General features: G+C 41.9%; 1 protein-coding gene across 1 annotated transcript in view; it reads right to left on the reverse strand.

Annotated features, from left to right (window-relative positions):
* The window catches only part of LOC306795513 (protein diaphanous homolog 3-like), a gene marked incomplete at its 5' end in the record, with an annotated part of 141,062 nt that overhangs the window by 98,747 nt on the left and 19,506 nt on the right, over positions 1-22,809 (reverse strand). The window contains 12 exons of the mRNA XM_079294045.1: positions 2,732-2,846; positions 4,286-4,600; positions 6,127-6,231; positions 7,140-7,204; positions 7,290-7,408; positions 10,764-10,910; positions 11,103-11,221; positions 11,719-11,829; positions 14,165-14,270; positions 14,950-15,086; positions 18,845-18,914; positions 19,097-19,171. Coding sequence (XP_079150171.1) covers positions 2,732-2,846; positions 4,286-4,600; positions 6,127-6,231; positions 7,140-7,204; positions 7,290-7,408; positions 10,764-10,910; positions 11,103-11,221; positions 11,719-11,829; positions 14,165-14,270; positions 14,950-15,086; positions 18,845-18,914; positions 19,097-19,171 — 1,484 coding nt within the window. The remainder of the gene's footprint in view (positions 1-2,731; positions 2,847-4,285; positions 4,601-6,126; positions 6,232-7,139; positions 7,205-7,289; positions 7,409-10,763; positions 10,911-11,102; positions 11,222-11,718; positions 11,830-14,164; positions 14,271-14,949; positions 15,087-18,844; positions 18,915-19,096; positions 19,172-22,809) is intronic.

Raw genomic sequence — 22,809 nt, forward strand, 5'->3', positions numbered from 1 at the left:
GTTGGCACATGGCCAAAAAAAACTTCCTTTCACCTGTTCTTCTGTCATAAACACAAGAGAGAAAACAATCGAGATCAGACTTAGAAAATGGATCACCAGATTTTTTTTTCTTCACGTAAAGTAGCCGGTAGTCTGGGAAAGTAATGGAATGGGGGGGGGGGGGGAGCGCCCCGCCGGCACATCAGTAACAATTCAGGCGGAGGAAGTGTTAATTGTTGAATGCCTGGCAGGAGTACGGTTAGATATTTATCAGGTAAAATGACCTGAATGCTAGGGGGACTATTTTTTATCTGACCGTCTCCGATGGACTTGAAGTGCAACTTCCAGACTAAATGGATCGATCTATTCTTCTCTCGGCAGGCCTAGTAATTAAGGGGTATTTTGGCCGAGTCAATAACGCGAACTGATCTTGCCCAATTTGCTCAAAATTAGGAAGAGATAAGAAAGAAAAAAAAAGAGACACATCCACACACACAATTTATAGAGTAATCGCCTGCTTCTTCCTTTAGCTCCTTTCACATACAGAATTGTCTGTTGCTTCTCCTGTGCTTAAAGCCGCACTGGGATTGCTCCATTAGACTAAAGACATATCCTTGGAAACATTGCAGAGGAACATCCTCTCCCTGCGTTTGCCCCAAATTGAAAGGTTCCATTGGACTTTAATGATTAGGATAGGCCGTTTGTATCAAAGGTTAGCAGCAAATGAGCAGAGATTTGCAAGATGAGCACCGAAATCCACTCATATTATTCAGTGTGGTCTTATTGAATTTTGTTCGCTCTGACCTGCTTGCTCAAAAGTAAAAACACTCATTTACCGCAATTTACTCAGAGAGGAGATGTGCTAAAGTGGCTCTGACCCTTTGCCAAAAAACAACTCCCCACTCTGAATAGATAAACAGAGGAGCCATAAAGGATATCGCTGCTGGGACTATAATGTCTAGCGAGTCAAATAAATACGCGTTTCACTCCTCGAAAAGCAGTAATATAAATTCTGGTTGAATGTGTCGTTCCAGCCTTCTTTCAACACTTTGAGTACGAACTAATTCAAAAAAACAAACACAAAAACAATCATTGTAATTTTCTTTACATTTGATTAAGTCGAGGTCTGCCAGAAACACAACGGTGATGGTTCCAAGCCCCCATCCAAACTCAGCAGTTTGTGTCTAGCGCGGCAGGGATTCTCTTAGAAAACAACAGCAAGAGGCGCAGAAATGAATATTTAAGAAGAAAAACTGAGCAAATGCCATTTTATGCCGTGTACTTTTTTAATGCTTAATGCCGATCCAGATGCCGCTGCTCTTAAGTGAGATGAAACATGATACTACACGGCTGAGTTAATAAGACGACAAGCCCGCGTCGCCGACACACGGCGACGGACGCAGCTGGGTTCAACAGCTCAGCCCACGCTGCCATACACACCCTCCACTGGGACGGGAGGAGCCAAGGCGGAACAACAACTGAGAGAATGGACTCCAACCCTGAGAAAGGTTTGATTTAGTCAAGTGTGTCATGCCGTTCTTGGCAAATCTGAAATGCATTACCCGCGAGCGGTAACAAACCAGGCGGCCGGCACACCGCAGTTCTTTGCCGTGCCTCCCCGTATGATGAGAAGGGATCCGTGATTATGCTGTAAAATGAAATGCTGTGTGAGAACGTGCGCTGGCTCTGGGACATTACCCGAAACGAGAAGCACCGCCTGCAGGTGGACATCCTTCCTTTGTACTCTCCGGAGAACACCTGCATGGCTGTCTGTTTGCATGCACCTGTTTGCCATTTAGATTGCCTCCATTATTCAACACCTTGACGGTAGGGAACAAGGGGGGGGGGGGGGGGGGCAGCATAGAGTCGTGACAGGTAGATAACACCTGGATGAATAATTCAAATTGGCTGGCTGAGTTAGTGACAAGACAAGAAAGAAAACACAAGATGTGAATAAATCATCAGAGAAGGGGCTAATGGACCACGCACGGGAGAGGACAAGACGGATACCATCTCACGCTGCCTCCTGCTCCGGCTTTAATCCTTCAAACAACCCAGGGATGCATACTCCACATCGAGCCAGCCAGACTAATGTGTGAGGATGTAACGGTATGCTGTTTTACATGCTAGTTGACAACAACATTGATGTTGAGATAACGTTGCGACAATCATAATATAATTGTGCTCCATATCCTGCACAGGCACAATATTACAATCAGCGACGCTATTGGCCAAGGAAACTTCGAAATAAATGAGGGAATTGAAAATAAATCAGCATTCCAGTTCATTTAGCTCTAAACTGGAAGGGGAAATTGGACCAAATTGAATGCACAAATAAGTGATGACTTCTGTCATGCGTATCCATCTGACTCTCCATTCAGTGATAAAAAGGAGTTTGTTTGCCAACAGTAGCCTTGGGGGTTGGAGCGAGCAGTCTGGCACCCGTCTCTGTCTTTTGTCATGCAATTCTTCTTCAATGAAGACACATTGCCAGTTGCTCTCTGTAGCAGAGATGCAAAAGCACAGAACAGAAGCACATTGACGTTGTCACTCCGTGCTTGATCACTCCAGCTCAACTGAGAAACCCGGCCATTGTATTCCCTCGCACCGCACCGAGAATGTAAGCCAACGCGCCATAGTCAGGAGAAACGGAGCGCCGAATATCAGAATGAAAGCGTGATTGATAACTCAATGAATGAATTCATTATTATTTTTTTTTTTTTTTCTTTTTTAAATGAAGTGGGAGTCTGACCTGTTCGTTGTGAACCGAAAGTGAGAGCGACTCTGCCGAGTAATCCTGGTTTTGCGTATTGGTTCTCATCTGCCCGCACCCAGAAACAGCTCTCTGACATTTCCTGGGGACGGATCTGAAAACAAACATCCACAGGTCAGCACATTTAAGAGAATCACATCATTTGAAGCAGATATTCGTCAAATATCAAAGCCACTATAGTCCTGCCAGTTCCCAAAGCAAACGTATGTCCCGGTAATCTGCCAGGTCATATTTGGAATAGGAATGCCCCCGATTGATCCGGCATCCCGAGCTGCGAGAAGCTTGAACAAATGGTTATTTGAAGATGCTTTCACAGCAATATAGAACAGATATTAGAGAGAATTATGACCTGTTTAACTTGTGTGATAAACCTTTGATTTATAAAGTGGTTTGTGTGTATGTAACATTACACTCACTGTTCATGAGTCAAGAGCTCAGCAGCAACCTATTCGAAAAGGGTGGCGCTCCGAGGTGAATTTAATGAGTTGTGTTATTGAATGAAGGCTTTAGGCTGATTATTTCTGAAAGCTGAAGTTGAGTGCAATCACTCATTCATGTATTTTACAATGCATATTTGTTTTCACCTTTTGAGGCTTGTCAATCATCTTTCCATAATTTGGTGTTATTTATTGCATCCATGCTACAACTTGGCGGACCAAAGTCAGGCTGAAATGCTTGTGAATATTGAAGTTACGGTCCCAGTGGAGTCAGGTGAAACTCGGCACTAATGGCCCACGTGGCCTTGTAGCTGCTGTATGTGTAAGCTGGCAACTGTTTGCTAACACAGCACTCATACGAGTGAAACGCCAACATTTTGTCAAGGCTTTGCTGCTGCTCGATTGTTTGGTGGGTCTGTTGTCACAGAACTGTAATCATTCAAATGTTTAGCCACTGCTCTCTAAAAGTGACTGAGCCAGAGTTGGAAGTTTCAAGTCTTATTACTGAAGAAGTTTCCCTGAACAGCTTTGTCCCAAACATAACCACATGTGTGTGCTTCATACAGCTGTGCCATAAGGCAGGTCCTTTGAAACTGCAAGCATATGGTTTTGGTTTGCCGAACACCGGTACCGATGTACATCTGAGATTAAATATTAATCAAACCACAAACTAATATCACTTGTGGCGTGAACCAACATTGCTCCGCAGAGAACAACATCTGTGGCGGTACCACGACGGCGGCTCTGACAACAGCATCTGATCATCTGTTATTTTCAATTATTATTTCTTGCTTGGCACGGAGTAAGGAAGTTGTTGTTTAAATCTTAGAAAAACATCTGTACTGTTCGGGTTCTGCCAATGAACATCAGGAACAAAAGGAAGAAGGAGCAAAGAAAAGCTATAAATGTCTGGCCTAAATTTCTTGTCCCAAACTTTTTGTTCACCACGAACGGGAAAACATCTGTGATCTCTCTTTATACTGTGGATCGCTCAATGCTGTTCACTTTGAGTTTGATTGGTTTTTAGTTGGTGGTAGACTGCACTGTGTAAAATTGGGGACGGTAAAAGATGAGAAACACCTTGCAGTGTTGTTACCTTGGACCAGTTGAGGCGCTTCATGGCGGTCTCAGGCTTGAAGTCCTTCTTAGGCTGGAGGCCGTAAGGCAGCGCATGGTGAGTGGGGGAGCCTAGACTACCGCCAAACCCTAGAGGGGGTGGAGGGGGAGCACCAAATGGAGGAGGCAGTCCGGGTGGGGGAGGTGGGGCAGGACAACCGGGTAAAGGAGGCGGAGGAGGCGGAGGAGGCATGCCAGGTGCGGGAGAAGGGGGCGGAGGCCCAGATGGGAGCGCTGAGGAAGATGATGCTTGTCCAACATGGGCAGAGGACAGAACCGCAGGTACAGCTCCAAACTTGAAAGGTAGGGAGAACGAATAATGCTCATTTTACACAAAGTGGGAAAGTTGAAATTTCTTCTCTCCAGACTCCGGCAAATATTACATCAAAAATGCCCATGACAGCAACAAATGAAAGAAATTGCCAATTAACTACCCCAAACAAAGAAGCACTATTGAGTTACCCTGTAGCTAGGCACTTAAATACTTGTTTTTTTTACTAACATCACCAAATCTGAATTACTATTGTACTGAAAATATTGTCTGTGTAGCTGAAGCATAATACGCTGGAGCTCCGGAGAAATCCACCGACATCCAAAAAAACCCCATTAAAAACCCATTATGGACGCATACTGTCGCAATGGTGATGATAGTTGTTGCTGAAATAAAGTCATTCTTGATTTTGGTCTCTTAGGAGGGATTCATTCAGCAGATGAAGACAACACAACGTCAGCGGTTTAGCTGGTTGCTGGTGTTGAGCAGTGCTCAAGAAACCCTTCCTGGATAAATACAATAAATGGTGAATTCACATTTCAACAACAAAATAAAACAGAAAAATGTCTGAACGTGAAAAGAAAAAAAACAGAAGACTAAAGACAACATCTGTCAAGCGTGAAGCACAATATGCGTTCCTCTCTAACACCACTGTGCTTCGGATAACGGAGGCGTGGTCTCTCAACCGTCATGCAGAGGGCAAATGCTCAAAAAAACATCAAGATTCTGTCCAGAACCTTTCCCACAATGATTAGTTTTTCTTGTTTTTGATTTTCCTTTTGTAAAGCTAAAAATCAAATGTTATAACTGAGGCTACAAAGTTCCATGAATTGTATCATACAGAGCAAATGGCTTATTGATCCATGTACCGGTTTTAGATTAAAGACGCACACTAAAGGTCAGCCCTGGGCCTTTACTCTGCCACTGCCTCGAGAGGGAAGAACTCCTCTGCTGATTTAACAAGCGTACCAGCATGTGTGTCGCTGAGAGTCAGGCTGACACAGACGGCGAGACAAAGTGTGCGTGTGTACCCGCATTTGTTAAATGTACCACCGCCACTTGAACCAAGGTACTATGGAGTATTCGTTCTGTTTGCTCACTCAAATTGAAAAATGATTGTGAAAATAAAAAGGAATTTCTCCTCTCCTCCTCGGAGCGTGTAGTTATCGTGCAGTGCCAGAGGATGGGAGCAACTCTGTGGAGTGAGGTTGAGGTTGAAGATGGTTGTCAGAATAAATTGCTTTTAGAACAATTTCCTCTCATGGGATGAAGATCAGAGATTCCGAAATGGCCAACATCAGGGCTGGTCAGAGTTCTCATTAGACTTGGTGTCTGCTAGTCAGTAGAGCCCCCGTGTCAACCCAAACTGCAGGCTCCAGCGGATAAAGACACCCCAAGAATAACGAGCATCTCACAAGAAACTTGAATTGCAATAGGCCACATTTAAATGGGGTTGGTTGAGTCTAATCCAGCGATTTCTCACATCTCACACGTCCAACAATTAGTACAATTCACAAAAGAGGACACTGAAAACCACACAGGTCAGTTACCTGGGATCTGAAGGCCTGCAGCTCTGCCTGGAGTTCAGCTACTCTTTCATCACACTTAACCTGCTGAGCCTCTGCCTGCTGTCTACTGAGAAACTCCTCTTCAAACTGGAACGAGAAACACATATCCAAAGAACACACGCCGACATTACATGAATGTAAACAAGGAATCAATAGAAGAAGCTAAGTCTGAAGGTGTAATTATTTTATAGACTCGACATTCATTTTACCTTGATTACCTTTGTGTCCTGATTGAAATTCAACCTTTTTTTCGACTCCAATTTGTGAATAAAACCTTTTAATTACCAAACACACACATGCCAATCAGTGAGCCCACCCTTCTAATCAGGATCTACAACCTGCTGCGACCCTGACGTAAATTCGCCCCAGCAGTCAATCCATTTGACCTCAGCATGTGTGTGTCTGATTGTGTGTTAGAAACACTGTTTTTGCATTGTAGCGAGATACATTTACAAACCTTAATATAGCAGCTCGGGGTGTAGGACACATGAAGACGTACACAATAAACGTTATCTACAGTGACATGGGAAGAACTCGTTTTGCTGTGTTCTCACACTGATAAATCTAGAGCACATTATGTACAATTGTTGTTGACAAGAAATACCCTTTGTTTGTGTTTGGTTTCCTTGATTTTAAAGTAATCCGTCTGATTATTATTTCATATCCAGTAACACTCACTTTCAAAAGAGCCATTTTTTCTGTTTTTTGGGGGAAAGAATCAAAGAGCATTTTAAAGCAATCTGCTAAGTATTGACTGCAAATTTGCAGTATCTTGAGCTCTCAAGCTACTGCTATGATCTCTCATTAATATTTACTGACATAAGCCCCCAGGATTTGTCGGTGCCATGTTTACTTCACAGTGTTAATGTTTTATTATCTAAAAAGATATTATTTCATGAAACAAATGAGAATAAATGCCTTAGTGGGCTTTGTTTTGGCCCGATGTAGTGGATGTGTAGGGGGATGAAACTGTTGTTTTTTTAGTCAATACTTGCCTTTTGTGCCAGTTCTGAAGCTCTTTGTTCATACTCATCAGTCCGAGCTTTATCTACGCACACCTCTGAAAACAGAACGCAGAATGAAAATCATGTTGTTTTATTGAAATACCTGTGATGTACATAAACCGCCGGAAGTGTGGGACTTGCCTAAGAGGTGGCTGAAGTCCACATCTAGGCGCTTCCGGTAACCGAAGTCTGGGTCAGTGCCGCTACGGTGGAGCACGATTTGAGACACGCACTCCTCAATGATCTTAAAGTACTGGGCCCTGAGAGTCAGGACATGTGAGGCAAGAGAGTCAACAGAGACAAGGAGAAACAATTATTTCATTCTTTGAATCTGACGCGTGTGTATGCATTTGTACACGAGCTGTTATCTGGACAGATTGCGGCGTGAGAGAAGACAAACCATCTGCAGGAGAAGCAGGGTTAGTGAGGAAATGTGGCAGCTCCCAACAACCTCTACAGTCATTGCATTTTAGATATCAGAGATTGCAAACATAACAGGTGGGGCTGCAAGCCGGGGCTACTTACCATCACGGCTTATTAGCAAGTCAAATCAAAGCCTGGCGTTCAAACAGCAGATGCAATTTGAAACCAGCTGACACAGAGCACCACAATACACGTTACCTGCTCAAGCCACATAATGAGCGACGTTTACATGAGAATCGGGTCGATCCAGAATTATTGCAAAGGCCACCACACAACAATGGCAGGGAAGGGTAATAGATAGCAAAGAAAGCAAACATAAGAAGGGTGGGGGCTGAGCACCGGGCAGAAGAACAGAGACCGTTCCCTGTAAACAGATATACAGCATGTATTCCATTAATAAATGAACGAATACAACTATTTTTTCTTTCTTTTTCCTGAATGTAAACTTCCATTGATGCTAAATGAAAAGGCTGCCTGCCTTGACTCTTGCAACTATAATACAGTAAACACAATGGGACACAAGTTAAGGGTCTTTTGCTTTCTTTATAATGACGCAGAAATGGTTTTGATGGTATTGAACAATGGGGAATACATACCAACCCTTATTACTAGGTGCAGAGTAATTGCGGTTAAATAGTTTCAGATGACTCTCTGTCGAAGGCAGTGATCACGGAATAACGAAGGGCATGCCACAATAGGAGAGAGGAGATATTATAATGCAACAACAGACGACATGCAGGGCTGGGGGGGGGGGGGGGACACAGACACTATTGCAAGTTAAAGTGAAAATGTCTGTTTGGTCTGCTCATTATCTTACAACACTGTCGCTGAGAGTCCAAATCCCTTCTACACCGAATCATCAACTTATACTGATACAAACATCGACAACCAGGGACCCTGCCTTCCACCTCCTCCGAAAACATGAGAATGGATCTGATAGGATGAATACCGTGTCTATGATTTAGAAGGTCAACCGACGGAATTATTTCCTGAATGAAGATGAGAACACTGACAATCAAACGGAATAAGGCATGTTGTCAGTCAAACTGCTGGTCCTCCTTTCATGACTCTGTGACTTTGAGAGCCCTGTGTAAAAGGGGAACTTTATATATGCTTGACATCAAAGACAACAAGAATGAAACCGCTAAAGATCACTAAGCCAGTCAGTCAGTCAGGAGAGAGGCAGTGCATTAAAAAGGATTTCGTGGGATATGACGTCTTATATGCCAATGCTGAAAATCTAATTATATCAAGGGGACTGAACTGCCGGAGGAAAACTTTCTAAATGTATTCTAAAGAAATACTTGAAGCCAGCTTAAGGAGTGTCTGGGCACAGCTGCAATATGGTATGAGAATGAGGGTGAACATATGCAATCATCCATGGCATTAAACTACCCATTTAACAATCATCACAGCCTTAATCATAACTAGTCTATACAGTGTGTACAATAATGCGTTTGCCTTTAGGGTAACAGTCATCACATGCTTGTGAAGAAAAACGTTTTTGCCAACCTTAACCCCAATACTTCCAAAAATCAAATGAAAAATTGTAGCAATTCTTTTTGAATGATATAATCTAAAGCCATAAAATGTGGCCATCACAGAGCGGCCATCACAATTACCAATGCCCAAAGTTTTTCATTCCATGGTGATATAACCCGGTGAAGTTGCTTCAGTCACATACTTGGATAAGAGAGTTATAATTCATGCTTGCAAGAGAAAAGGCTTTTAGGATGAGGGCTTGCAAATGTGTCTGACGAGCGTCACGCCATCTTGCTTCACGAGTTCGGCGGTGTTGCTGGAAAGCAAACCTCCACAAACCCAATTTAGAGCGAGAGAGAAAAGCTAATGTCAGCCTAAACTTTCATAGCATCCTGGACCGACTTCCACACAGTGAGAAAAGACTGAGAAACGGTTACAGAGTGGATGTGCAATCATAAACGGTGAATTATTTTCCTCCTTTTTTCTTTTTTCTTTTTTTTAGACATAACCGATAATCATAGAAAGTATGCAATGCTTCCCGACCGTGGAAGTGTCTCTGGGTTAGGTTACTAGGTTAGGAAGTGGTTTGCTTGATGGACATGCCAACGTTATAGTAGCTTCAGTTCGAGCAGACAGTTTAATTCATCCCTTCACCTTTTTGCTCAAACAGAACTTTGAACAGGCAAAAAAAGAAAAGACGCCACTCTCTGAAGTCTTCATACAGTCTACAGAGTACTGCTCTTAATGGAGCATATGGAGGCCTAGTTAGAGTTCCGAGGCTATACTGGACATTACTATCTGATTTTCAGCAGAGGGGTTCAGATGAATGGTCAATTGACTAATTGTTTAAGCAGTAGGGTGTAAACAAAGGGTGTGCAGTCTAGATATGCCGTAGTTAGTGAGAACGGAACATGGGGAGGACAGTGTGTGTTTGTGTGTCCGGCGATATATTCCTACGCCGTTATTAAGGCTGGAGAAATAGACGGCAGCCACAACACAAATGTTAACATTTCGTAATAATTTCAGATGAAGCAAACCAAATCAGCCCACAGCCAGAGCAGTGCCAGGCAGCTCAGGTGTTGATTTTGGGTGGGAGAAAAAAAACTGCAGGTGATGGATTTCATATTCTTCATATTAGAGCTCCATCTTTTGATCACGCCAAGGTTTAACCCGCACTCTGCTGGGAGAGAGCCGTCATCAAATAAGCCTTTGAAAAGTACCATTAATAGGAGATGAGAAATACTCTGGAGCCATGGCTGCTGTAGATTGACTGGGGATGAAAGAGACACCATTCTCTTTGTTAGCCAATGTCATTGCGTGGGGTTTAAAGCGTGAGACCGCCACAAAACATAAGCTCTTCACCAGTGTACATCATTACCGGTGTTCAAAAGCTGCTGTGTGTGTGTGTGTGTGTGTGTGTGTGTGTGCTCGGCTAAAATGAGAGATTAAAACTCTATATGTCAGTCATCGTTATTATTACCATACGGACCATCATTTATATTACCGTACACTTGAGAGCCGAGCGCAACGAAAATAAGAGAGCTGATAAATGGAGCTGATTAAAAACAAATAAAGAAAGTCCAAGTCACAGACACTGAGGGTAATCGAGGGAAGACGACGAGAAGTGAATAAAAGAAAACTCATGCTTCGTTACACTGTAGATAATTCATGTTCGGCGGGTAATGTGTGTGCTGTGCTGCAGATTTTTACCTGACCAAGTAGTCATTGCGTATAAGCATCAGGTGCTGCAGTAGAGAGAGGAAATAGGGCTCCGCACTGCTGTCCTTCACCATGCTCTGCACAATACTGAACACATCCCCCACATCAGTGCAGCGAGTCAAGGACTTTTGAGAAAAACTAAACACTGCATTTCACATTCAAAAAAAAGAAGAAGCTACTGGAATTAGAAAAAAAATAAAAATAAAAAGAGATTTCTTTTTAAGAACAACTGAGCGTAGCTGGATGCCTGACTGTTTCACATGTTAACCACATTGACTGAATTAGATCTTAGTGTTCCCACGTGTCTGTTTGTAATAATGACAAGGATATTCCAGCTCGCTCTTGATGTCCTCCAGCCTGTGAGAGAACTCCATCATGTCCTCTTCTTTCTGCTCCTCGAACACCTTCAACTGAATGTCGAGGGCCTCGTTCCTGATGGTCGTCAGTTGCTGCGGATGGATTGAGGTAGAAAAAGATTTTTTTTATTTTATTTTTTTAAAACGTAAGAAAAGATTAAACGAGATTAGAATGAAACAGAATAAATCAGAGAGAAAGGCTTGAGACCCTCTCTGACATTGAAGCATCAAGCTCAAGTGAAGACAAGGAGCGCACTCTAAACACTATTACTAATCATGAGAAACAGGTGCGGGGACCAGCTCCTCGCTTGAATTTATTTGTTTTCTTGGCAGCTCCAGCAACAATGTTTACAAAAGATAAATATGTTAGGTAGATGGCATAAAAGCCAGTGAGAAGATTATTAGCTAAGGCACTCGAAACCTTATTGGATTGTGGGTGCTGGCACAGGCAGAGGACGCGCAAACTCTCCTCTGTGTTTCATAAATTATTTGCTGGAGCAAATCTACAATATTCCACTGAGGTGGACAACTCATTTAAATATTAATACAAGGTGAGTGTGAGTTTATAGTGCGTGTGTGTGTGTGGTTACCGGCAATATCTCTTTCAGGCCACAGCGCATGAATTCATTTCTGATGTGCAGCCTGAAGTCCAGCTCATCAGGGGATGTTACTAGTGCATTGATGAGCTGCATGCATGCAACCTGCAACATGAAGGGTACACAGAACAATGAGAGGGAGGGAGGGAGAACCAGAGCAAGAGATGACAGACTTCTGCATTCTAAATGAGTCATGTCCCTTGGAAGCAGAGGACCATAACTAATGCATGTCTATTTTCTCCAGCCACCAACTCGAGGGGGGTGGGGGGCTGATTTTAATGTTCATGCAACAACTGCAGACCCATACACATAAAACAGTCAATTTCAGGGCAAACTCGCTCTTTTGGAAGCTGTTTTTCACTCCTCTATGAGTTTGGTTTACTGCTCCGGGACCGCCGCATCCTGTGACTCTTCAATGAGCCGGGCAAACACAGACAGAGAAATCAATTATTGATCAGTAAAGCAATCCACGCATGTGTGAAAAGAGGGTATGGCTTGGGCCAAGGAAGGGTATTCAGGTGCATTGTAAATTCAACTGTGCACTGTATTTAATTTAAAATACAATTTTTTAGATTAGAATTCAGATAGCTAGCATTACAAAGTGTCACAAGACCTTTTTCTTGACACGTCACTAGGGTGCAATGGCCGCCAAGAAAACAACGGCATTGTTATGTTTAAAGATGGTAAGAAATATTTGAATGCTCGCCTTCAATCCAAATAGCCTTCGGTTTCAGTGTACACACATTCATTCAAAGTCAAATCAATACGCAGAGCGTTGACACTTGCTGGAAACACTTAATCAATACCAAGAGACAAGGGATGGCGAAGGGGGGGGGGGGTCAAGAGAGATGACTGCAATGCTTTCCATCACTTTCCATGGGTGAAACAATATCGATGCTACAGTATGAGAGTATATGATGTCTGTAATTTTACACCAGCTCCTCAAACATTTGAATCGTCCATATCGGCATATTCAGTCACCAGCTCTCCTCACAAATACGTAAAGACGCTCAGACTTTAAGAAAGAATTCAGGCACATTTCATGATTGACGGCCTGTTTACACTCATTGTATAAATGAATGCTTTCCCCGAGCCAAAGGCTGCCAGCCAGCGGAGCCTGTGTATAAATGCAGTCCAGTAGGACAGAGAGCCTTTGGCCACACGGTATCATGGTCAGGATAACAGTATCCATGCTTTAATAATGCATGGGGCTAAAAGGAAACTGTGCTGTGTATTAGGAAGTGGAAAGAAATAACAAAGCGTCAAAGCCTTCCCCGACCATTTTCCTCCTCTGTTGCTTCCACCCTCTTAGCGTGTCCCTACGGTTTTGCACCTGTCAAAGGCAGTTACAGCAAACTGAAAGCAAACGCTGCGGATCTTAGCTACGGGGGGCAAAAGAGGTATCATCATATATTCAAGTTTAACATTGGTCACTGCATGAGTGTATGAAACAACCAAAGGAGCAAACGGTAATGTATTTCTGATTGTTTTGCTGGTCTGGTGTGTGTGTGTGTGTGTGTGTGTGTGTGTGTGTGTGTGTGTGTGTGTGTGTGTGTGTGTGTGTGTGTGTGTGTGTGTGTGCGTGTGAGGTATTGGATGAATGATCACTCTCTTCACATCACTCAGCTACCAATTAAAATGCAGTAAAACATACTTCAATCATGAATTACATTATTGTGACACAAACTGATGCCGTCCCCCTTTAAAGCAGCCCATGTGCAATATCTCAGTGTGTGCAGCAGCAGGGAGATGATACGTCTGAACAATTATGTCCACGGAGAGAGGGATTACAAGGAAAGGGAGAGCATCAGATGATGAAACGGACAATGTACATGTCATGGACGCGTAAATAATTTGTCAAACCATAAAGTTGATTGAGGGGGGACTCTGAGTTTAATATATTAACTTATGAGCATGAGAGAGGCAAAGCTTCTTCATCTATAGATTAGAGCAGAGATTGTTAACTCTTGGTATTGTTGTGGTGCTGTTTTGTTTTTACTGCACAATGATTTAATTCCTAGTTCTGTAGTTTGTTCTACAGCTTATAATTATTATGTTCATTACTGAACAGGTGCAAGGTACTAGGACACTTAACCATTATCGATGATTCCCTCCAAGAACAGTTAATAAACACCAGCCACTGAATATATGCGGGAACACAAAAGTTTGATAACTAGAATAATAGTCAATGTATAGGTGCTTCAATGTTGCCATTGTGACTGGAACACCCAGTTTGGGCTTAAAACAAGACGATAACTAAAAACAGAAAAGTCTTCATCAGACTAAAGATGTTGTGACTAAGAGACACTTGAGCACAGAGCGGTTTGTGATATATGAAAGTCGACTTCCTACAGCCTTTCTAGATTTCATTTCAGAGAAATCTGAGTGAAACGACAGGGTGTGAAAAGCTGTACAGTCAGTGCATGTGCTTTGCACTTACTTGTAATTGAACCGAACGATCTCGCAGTCCCTGGACAATGGGACCGAACCTCTCCATGGCTCGCCACTCCCCTGCTGTGGTGATTGCCTCAAGGACCTTCTCCAAACTAAATGAAAACATGAAATGCATGAGCGCACAATTGGGGAGGAAAAAAAAGGAAGACATATGTTCATTTAAAGGGATTTTGACCGTGCGCTCTGTCCTTTTCCACTGCGCCCGAGGTTCCTTTGTTGTCAATTTGACACGAGTGGATGGGCTTTTTTCCGGCGGATTTCATCACCTTGACTCTAAAACGTGACTTATGACCTGAGTAGGATCGTGATAAAACTTACATGATCAATAATTAACTCATGTCAATAACTAAATCAACTGGACAAAATGTTCTTTCTTACTTGAAAATGCATTCTGTACATTATATATTTTCTTTGCAGCCACTTTAAATCTCTCAACCTATTTTATCAACCAATACATTGCTAGTATACAGTGGCATATAATGGCACCGGTTTTGTGATACCTTCTTTTGAGAGTGACAATGGGGCACAAAATATAGGCCTCTCTTCCACTTATTCCAAAATATTTAACTCAGCCTTTCGCCAGTTGTTGATTTGTGCTTCACCTCCTATATTGTAGGCCCCCTGCAAAGCCCCTTGATTTTAAGTTTGATAATGAGTAATAAATGGTCATTATCAACCCAGTCTCGCTTTTGCAGAATTAAAAAAAACATTGTCTTTCAAAATGACAAAAGACATGGATATGGTGACAGAATGAATGAAGGCCGAGCATACGTGTTCTCTTCGCCCACAATGCAGATGGCTGACAGCAGCTTCACCACGTCGGTCATCATGGCAGACTGGGAGGGATCAATGGCTCTTGCCAGTAACACAAGACTTTTCTCCTCAGCCAGGATTCGATCCAAGCCGTACTGCAGTGAACACAAAATGCAAAACATGATTAACCAGATATGCTGTGATTCTCCCCCATTTCCAACCACAAGAACACAATGTGCCGTGGAACAGTAAAACCAAAAATCTTACATAAGATTCATTCAAATTCAAGATATTAACCGTCACTCCAAATGAAGTTTGAATGATCAAATGTTTGGCCAAAGTTAGACTGAAGGTCAACAGTGATTTTAGTTCCATGTATGATGCAATGCCACTCAGAGGTCTGGCCCGGCACAGAACGTGGCCAACAGAAAATGTGATTACATGGCAGGGAAATTATTGACCTGATTTAGATGAATTCTGCTTTGTGAGTTCGACCATATGTTGTATGGCAAAGCCAAAAAAACAAGAAGAGAAAACAATCCTGTAAGAACACCATCTTTGAAACTACCCTGATTGTATGTGTACTTGTTAATACAGTAGTAGGATGTGATAACAGCACTGTACAATGAAGAAGAGTGTCTGCAACAGTCAGAGCTGTAATTACGGCTGAACAATGAGAACACAGTTTCATGAATTGCTTGTGGTAAATAAATTCTTTTTTGTTTGGGTAGTTAAAATTTCCGGAACAAATAATGCATTTTAATGAATTCACTCTTTGTGTCGCAATGAATTGGGCTTTTCTTTTACCAAGGAAGGCATCAAAAAGTGATTTTTTTCTCTCTTTTCACAGTTTACAATTACAAAGTGCTTCTGTTGACCTGGCATTAACACCAAGCACTACTGGGCACTGAAATGAAATAGTCTGTTTGCCTGTTTGATGTGGGCTTTATACATTTGAAGAGGCAGCTTTGTCCTTGCATCCGAACAGTTATGTGCAAGTAGTTCAATCGTTTGCTTACTTTGTTAGAAATATCATGACATTTCTGTCATGTCCGTCATGGTATATTCCCTTATCTCACGCATTAAACTGATCAAATAATTAACGGCTTCGCAAAACACATTTCATGACAAGAGTACAGTAATTAAACAGTAATTAAACAGTGTGCTTGTGTACTTCTGTGCTGAAGAAGCCAGTGGTTGCTGAATTTCCAGGAACAAAAGAAAGCTGAACTGTGAGAGCCCTCTGTCATTGCAAAAAAAAAAAAAAAAAAAAAAAACAGAAGTTGACACAGCGAAGGATTGTCTATTCAAACACACGTCGGATGTTACCATATATTTTATGAATTGTGTTGATATACTTTGTAAAAACCTGGCAGATCTTCTCAATGCCATTGTTTACATACAGTTTAAAGTAGCGTATACAGAAGACAAAGAGTGTAAATACTGAGCAAAATTGTAGTCTGTGGGTCGTGACAAAATCACAAAAATAAAATAGAAGTCAAATTCAGAGTTGTACATTATAAACTAATCTATATTGGGTCATTTTCTTGATGCTGTTAAGTTCAAAGGGCACTTTCACAGGGTGGTCGCCTTTAGTGTTACATTATTACGCCATTGGTGACAGACAATGGAAACTGTGTGACTTGACGCAGGAAAGGCAGAAGAAAAAAAAAAAAGGTTGCTCTGACAGCTGGCAGAGAACACCTGTCTTCTTGGCATTGTGGGTACATCCCATCCCAAGATGCCTCTCTAGCCAGGGAAAGGTCTGGGCTGACAGAGAGGCCTTCGGGTAAATGCTGGCGTCTGGCGTCTGTTGAGACGCAGGATTACATGAGACCTTACAGCACACTTTGTGCCAAGGCGCCTGTATATCTGTCTCCGTTGGGTTTTAGCTCCATGCAGGAAGTTTTTTTTTTTTTTTCCAGAGCAACTGTGGAAGAGCAGAAGCTTTGTAAAAAATAAAAAGACACTTCAATGGCATATCTTCTTACCAACATGTGCTTAAGCCTGGGCGGTAGTTCCATACAGTTGTCTATTGACCTTGAGTGGAAACATTTTATCACAATATGATGGTATTGTTTTATGGTTTTGGAAATTAGTTTGCTTAACCTAAGCAAAGTACATGAACAAACCGTTACTAAGGTGTGAACACACCAAACGCTTGGTGTGAACACACCACAACGCGGCGCGAATGGTGTGAATGACGTGAATGCCGCGATTAGCGTTTGGTGGGATCACACCATAAATAATAACAAAATGAGCTATAAAAGTTATGGGGAAGAAACAACAACTTCCATGCTCACTGACTTTGATATATTGTACTTAAAAGTGCATTCAGGGACAGGCTAGAAATAGCAGCTTGTCAGTAGAAAGGTTATCTAGCACACATCATGAAATGACTTCACTCCGTCACACTGTTTGTTGGTTAGTTAATTTAATATTCTATTTGATTGTATATATTGTGCATTTTTATACTCAATATTTTTTACTCCGTTACTTTGATTGCCTACCTGTATCATAATGCTGCTGTCGCGATAATATCCCCTTGTGGGATGAATAAAGTATCTATCTACCTACCTACCTACCTATCTACCTATCTATCTATGACTTAAATCGGGTCGGTAAGAGATGCAAAATGTCCGTCTCAGTACATCTTTAGGTTTATTGCCCTGCCCCCTTTTATGTCTTTTCAAAATGCCATTTTGTTTATTTTCCTTCTCAAGGTAATCTGTTCTGTGTAACACAACGGCTGTCCGTGTCCATTTATGTCCACTGATCAAACTCTGCTGTGGCCAAGCGCTACTATAAGGAGTCCCAGGGACGAACCTCAGACACTAAATCCATAACCAAAAGTCTATTTTGCACGATCCTGTTGCATTTACAATGCATCTAAAGATCTGTAAAGTAAATAAACTGCTTTGTTTGAGATGCAATATCCACCCACAACAAAACAACACAGAGATATAGAAACAGAGGCACACTGTTGTGTGATGTATGGTTATTCATTTGTTGTAGAGTACATTATTACCACATTGAAAGAATCTGCAAATACAGTCGTTTCTCTCTCTCTTTCCTTAACTTGCACTCTCTTTCTCTCTCTCTTTCCTTAACTTGCACTCTCTTTCTCTCGCTCTCTTTCCTTAACTTGCACTCTCTTTCTCTCTCTCTTTCCTTAACTTGCACTCTCTTTCTCTCGCTCTCTTTCCTTAACTTGCACTCTCTTTGTTAAGTACCAACTCGTGTGGGGACTTTTTGCACGCCACGAAACTTAGATCTGTGCAAATATGTCACACAGCATCATCCAGATTGCATCAGGACATTAGTAAAACTCCCCCCAATTGGCTCCATATTGTTGTGAAGCTACTCTTCTTCTCCACTGGTCATAAACCCTTTGTAATTGAAATCCCAGGTGCCTAATTTGGTAATTGCATGACAACACCAGATGTCGACGTGGATGGGATTAAAATTACCCTTGAAGATCAGACTCGACTGAAAATACAAAAAGGTATTACAGATAGATTTTTTTCCCCGAAGGGTAAAAGTACAAAATGGAATAACGTGGAATAGTAAAATTCGGACTTTGGTGGGAGAACACCTGCCACCACAGCTGCAGCTTTAATGAGTCTATAAGAGTTCATCCAATGGCAAAAACTCCCACATAAAGTTAATGTTTGCTGTAATGCCCACAGACACAAATAACCACTGAAAAACATGAACGCAAAATCTTTAAATTAACCAAAAAAAATTCTCTTTCTACTTGTTTTCTCTCAACGAAAGAAAATACTAGTACAGAATGACACCCCTAGTGTTGGGCGATTAAAAGCAGTAATCTACAAACAAACTTACTGTACTACCAAAATGAAGAAACATTATCAATTGGGTGTGCTGACAAAAGAAGATGTATTGTCATTACCTTATTGTTCATGATGGCTTTGACACACTGGACAACTTTGTGTTGATTCCTTTTGTCGAGCTTCTCTTGCCTAGGGACACGAGAGAGTAATGAGGAGCAGTTGGTCTCTAAAGTACAGCGTGAAGATGTATGCAGGGTGTTTGAAAAGGAGTGTACATTGTCATAAACAGACACAGGACTCTGAATAAAGGATCGGAGTGAGATAGGAGAGAGTCTGTGGAAGAATACACACGAGTGAGGGCTTAAACGTACTGTTTCTTGAACAGCAACCTTTCCAAAACGTCCAGCAGCAGTCCGAGACCCTCATGCCCGAAGCTCTGCACCCAGCTGAAATAACAAACATCAAATCAATATCATAACAGTGTAAAACTGGACAACAACACTTCCATGCTCATCCGCCACTGTGGAAAAGTTTTAAGAAAGAAAAAAACAAGTAGAATTCAGTACTTTGTGCTGAGGAGAAAGCAGCAGCAGCAAACGCAGGATGGCATAGTAAGAACATCTGCAGCGACATATCATCGACAGAGGGAAACAGCAAATGGAAAGCACATTCAGACACAGTTAAAGCTAGAATTATCTTTAGAAGTCATGTCGTCTGAACCAATACTGCATTTCTGAGGATGATAACCCTATCGATATTTGAGAATGTACGGATGTAATATTGGTCATTGAACACATGATACACACCAACGTCTTTGAAAAGGATTCCATAAATGTTTTCAAGATACATAGTGAGCAGGACTTTTTACAGTTAAAAAAATAACTCGAAAATGTTTTCAGTGTTTGTCCAAAGATAGAAAAACACTTCTACCAACAGAATGTTGTTAAAGGCCTTTACACAGTGGCATTGTCACAATGCAGAGTAAGGAGTTCGGGGCCAGAGGGAAATGGAGGTTATACTAATATGATGCAAGTGACATTTGTGAGACGTATCATTCTCAAGGAGGTTAAGCAAGTTCACAATGCTCCATCAAATATGCTATCGGAGGATTGAATTTTCAGACTGCTGTGTGTGAGAAAGTTGATTTAAGACACATTTTATGGAGAAGGTGCCTTTGATGGATCCCAGGGGCCGCTGCCTGTGATTAAAGAAGTACTATCCGAAGCTTGGGACAAACATACTGGATAGCTTTATGTTATTTATGAAAGGGCATATTTCTTTCCAGTGAAGGAGACACAGTTTGAAGAAGCAATGCCGGGTGTGTTTACATAGAGAATCAAACTAATTCCTATTTTACATGAGTGCTCGTCAAAATATCAGACATTAAAAGGGATAGTTTGGGCGTTTTGAAGTGGGCTTGCATGAGGTACTTATCCATCGTCAGTGTATTAGCTACAGGAAAAGGTCAGCATGCCCCGACATCAGAATATGTGGTGTTTATTAAGTCAACGGGGCTTTTTTTCTTGCTCAGCTTCTGTAATTGACCCTCCGCTAAGCCCCGCCCCCCGCTGCTGTCACAGCTACCATGGAGCCCACACTGTCACTAACGGCACTCCCTACATGACTATTAGCCATAGATTCTTTGGAAAAGGTGATTAAACGGTGAAAGGAAATAGTTCCTACATGAAGCTGTTAACAACGAGGTCTGCGAATTATCTTGAACAACCGGGTCATGAGTTCTGGAAAAAGACATCGCTGTTTTTTGCAATTTTATTTATTTTTTGCCGCTTTGATCACTCCAAGCCAAATGTGCCATTTCATTTAAATATTAATACAAGGTGAGTGTGAGTTTATAGTGGGTGCGTGCGTGTGTGTGAGAGATAGTGGCACATAGCATAACAGAAGCAATAGGCTTTTGCCTATTCCAATTTTGAGACTTCTTGGATGCAATCAAAACAGAATGGCATTCAAGATTAAAAAAAAAAGAAATTCTCGTCACTGAGACATCAAATGCTGGAGATCCAAAGTTTTTACCCAAATGTGATGGTAGGCAATGGGACAAAGAGCAGCGACAACTTCACAAGAACAGAGAAGTTTTGAACTTTGATTCAAATAAAGAGCAGAAACAGGAACAAATAAGTTGTTTAGGCAAAACCCTTTAGGGTATGCAGAAAAACAGAGACAAAGACCGCATGAGTGAGATTGGGAGCGACTGCAGCTCCCTCCTGATTGAAACTGAATAACCTCTCTGAACATTAGCATTCAGTGTTTGTACAGTCCTAATCAACAAGCTGCATGCCTCCCAGCATCAAATCTACAGAAATCTTCAAGGTGAAATCATAAAATGGGAAGCCATTATCCGAGTTGAATGTCTTTAAAAGGAGTACGAGGTTGTATGTATGTTTTGTTTCACATAATATGTTGTTCACACCTTGAATGAGCACAGGTGACGGCTGATTTCCATTCATTTTCCACCAAAAAAACACTGCACTAGTGATGCAGTGACTCAATATATGAGGAGGGTAGTTTATTCAAAGAGGCAACACAGCAAATGTGACTGCAAATGGCGTAAGGGAAAGTTAATTATTTTTCGACTGAAAAAAAGAAGACCATTGGGCCACTGCAGCAGGTAATTCAAGCTCGTGTAATCGAATTTATCTCGCCAACTTTGCTGCTTTAAATTCGGTAACTTCACAAGGATAGCTACAGTAACTGGGGAGGTGGTTTATACAGTTTCAAAACAATTACAAAGTTCTGAAGTGTGAAGTGTGCAGGAGTGGGCATTACACACATGACACCGTCTCGTGCACATTAAAGTTGGGAAATCATCTCTCTTTTCTGATCGCCACATGCTCATTGAACTTCAGCTAATCGATTGAGACATCGCAGCTCAGTAGGTACAGTTCTTGCAATTTCAGCTTGCTTAATCAGCAAAAATAAATAAAATTAAAAAAAAGAATAATAAAAAAAAAAGAAAGAAAAAAAAGGTAAAACTCTAGACCCTCTTGATCAAACATTTTCACGCAAACAAACTCATACTGGGAGTCAGATTCAGGCTTTACGTCTAAACTATACCCTGCGAGTTAGATGTAGCATCAAGGGGGAAACATGTGTAGCTTAACCAGGATGTGTTGGGTTTTAATATAGTCATAGGGCCAATCCTTCCACAAACGAATAGCAACAACACTGATCTTGAAAAGCTCCCAACACGTTGATTTCGGCATTTATGATAATATCAGCGAATGGTAAGGCCTGTTTTAAAATCACCACGGCTTCAGGCTGCAGCGGGGAAGCAGAGTAGGTGTACGAGTATGTATGGGACAAGGACGGCCGCCGCCAAGGTAACTAAGTATTGAGGCTCCCATGATTGAGAAAAAAAATAAATCACTTCTCACTGGGCCGTGGCCATTGTGGTTATAGAGTAGGCAAGGCGAGGGTCTCGACATGAGCGTCATTGAAATGCATAACTCAGTGGCCACTGCATGCTGGCTTTTCATCATCAGCAGCTGAGGCAGAGAGCAAAGGAAAATAACCGGTTGATCTACAGCAGGAATTATTGCACAGGAAGCCAACAAGCCTGTACTGTCAGGGTCCGCTGCAACAAATTTGAAAGACATTTGCCTTGAAACACATGAGTGGTTTCAAAGGGCGTCGGGTAAGAGGCCTGGCAAATTTAGTACATCTCAGAGCCCAGAAAAGGGGCAATTTAATAGCTTTTCTCCAGGTGTCCACAACAAAAGTCTCATCTTCACGAGCGAGAACAATCAGGCCGAGGCAATAATGTATCCAACGAATGTGTCTTCGTCATAGCCGAAGGTCAGGAAGTAGAGCGGGGATAAGACGGATAAAGCTGTGCAGACAGACACCGTGCAGTTCTATTGATCGTGTACATTGCGTTAACTCACGTAACCTTCTACTTTTATGCTGACAATGAACAGCTCAATTAAACGGCTCACACCGAACGTAAGCACAGTTCCCCTGGTCGGTTTTGTCCGGTGACAATGCCAATCAAGTTGTTTTTACTACTAAAAAGACAGAGAGGCTCGCAAGAAAGAGAAAACTGGATTACTTTGTGCAATTCTCA

This window comes from Melanostigma gelatinosum (genome assembly GCF_949748355.1).
Source record: "Melanostigma gelatinosum genome assembly, chromosome: 2".
NCBI classification, from domain to species: domain Eukaryota; kingdom Metazoa; phylum Chordata; class Actinopteri; order Perciformes; family Zoarcidae; genus Melanostigma; species Melanostigma gelatinosum.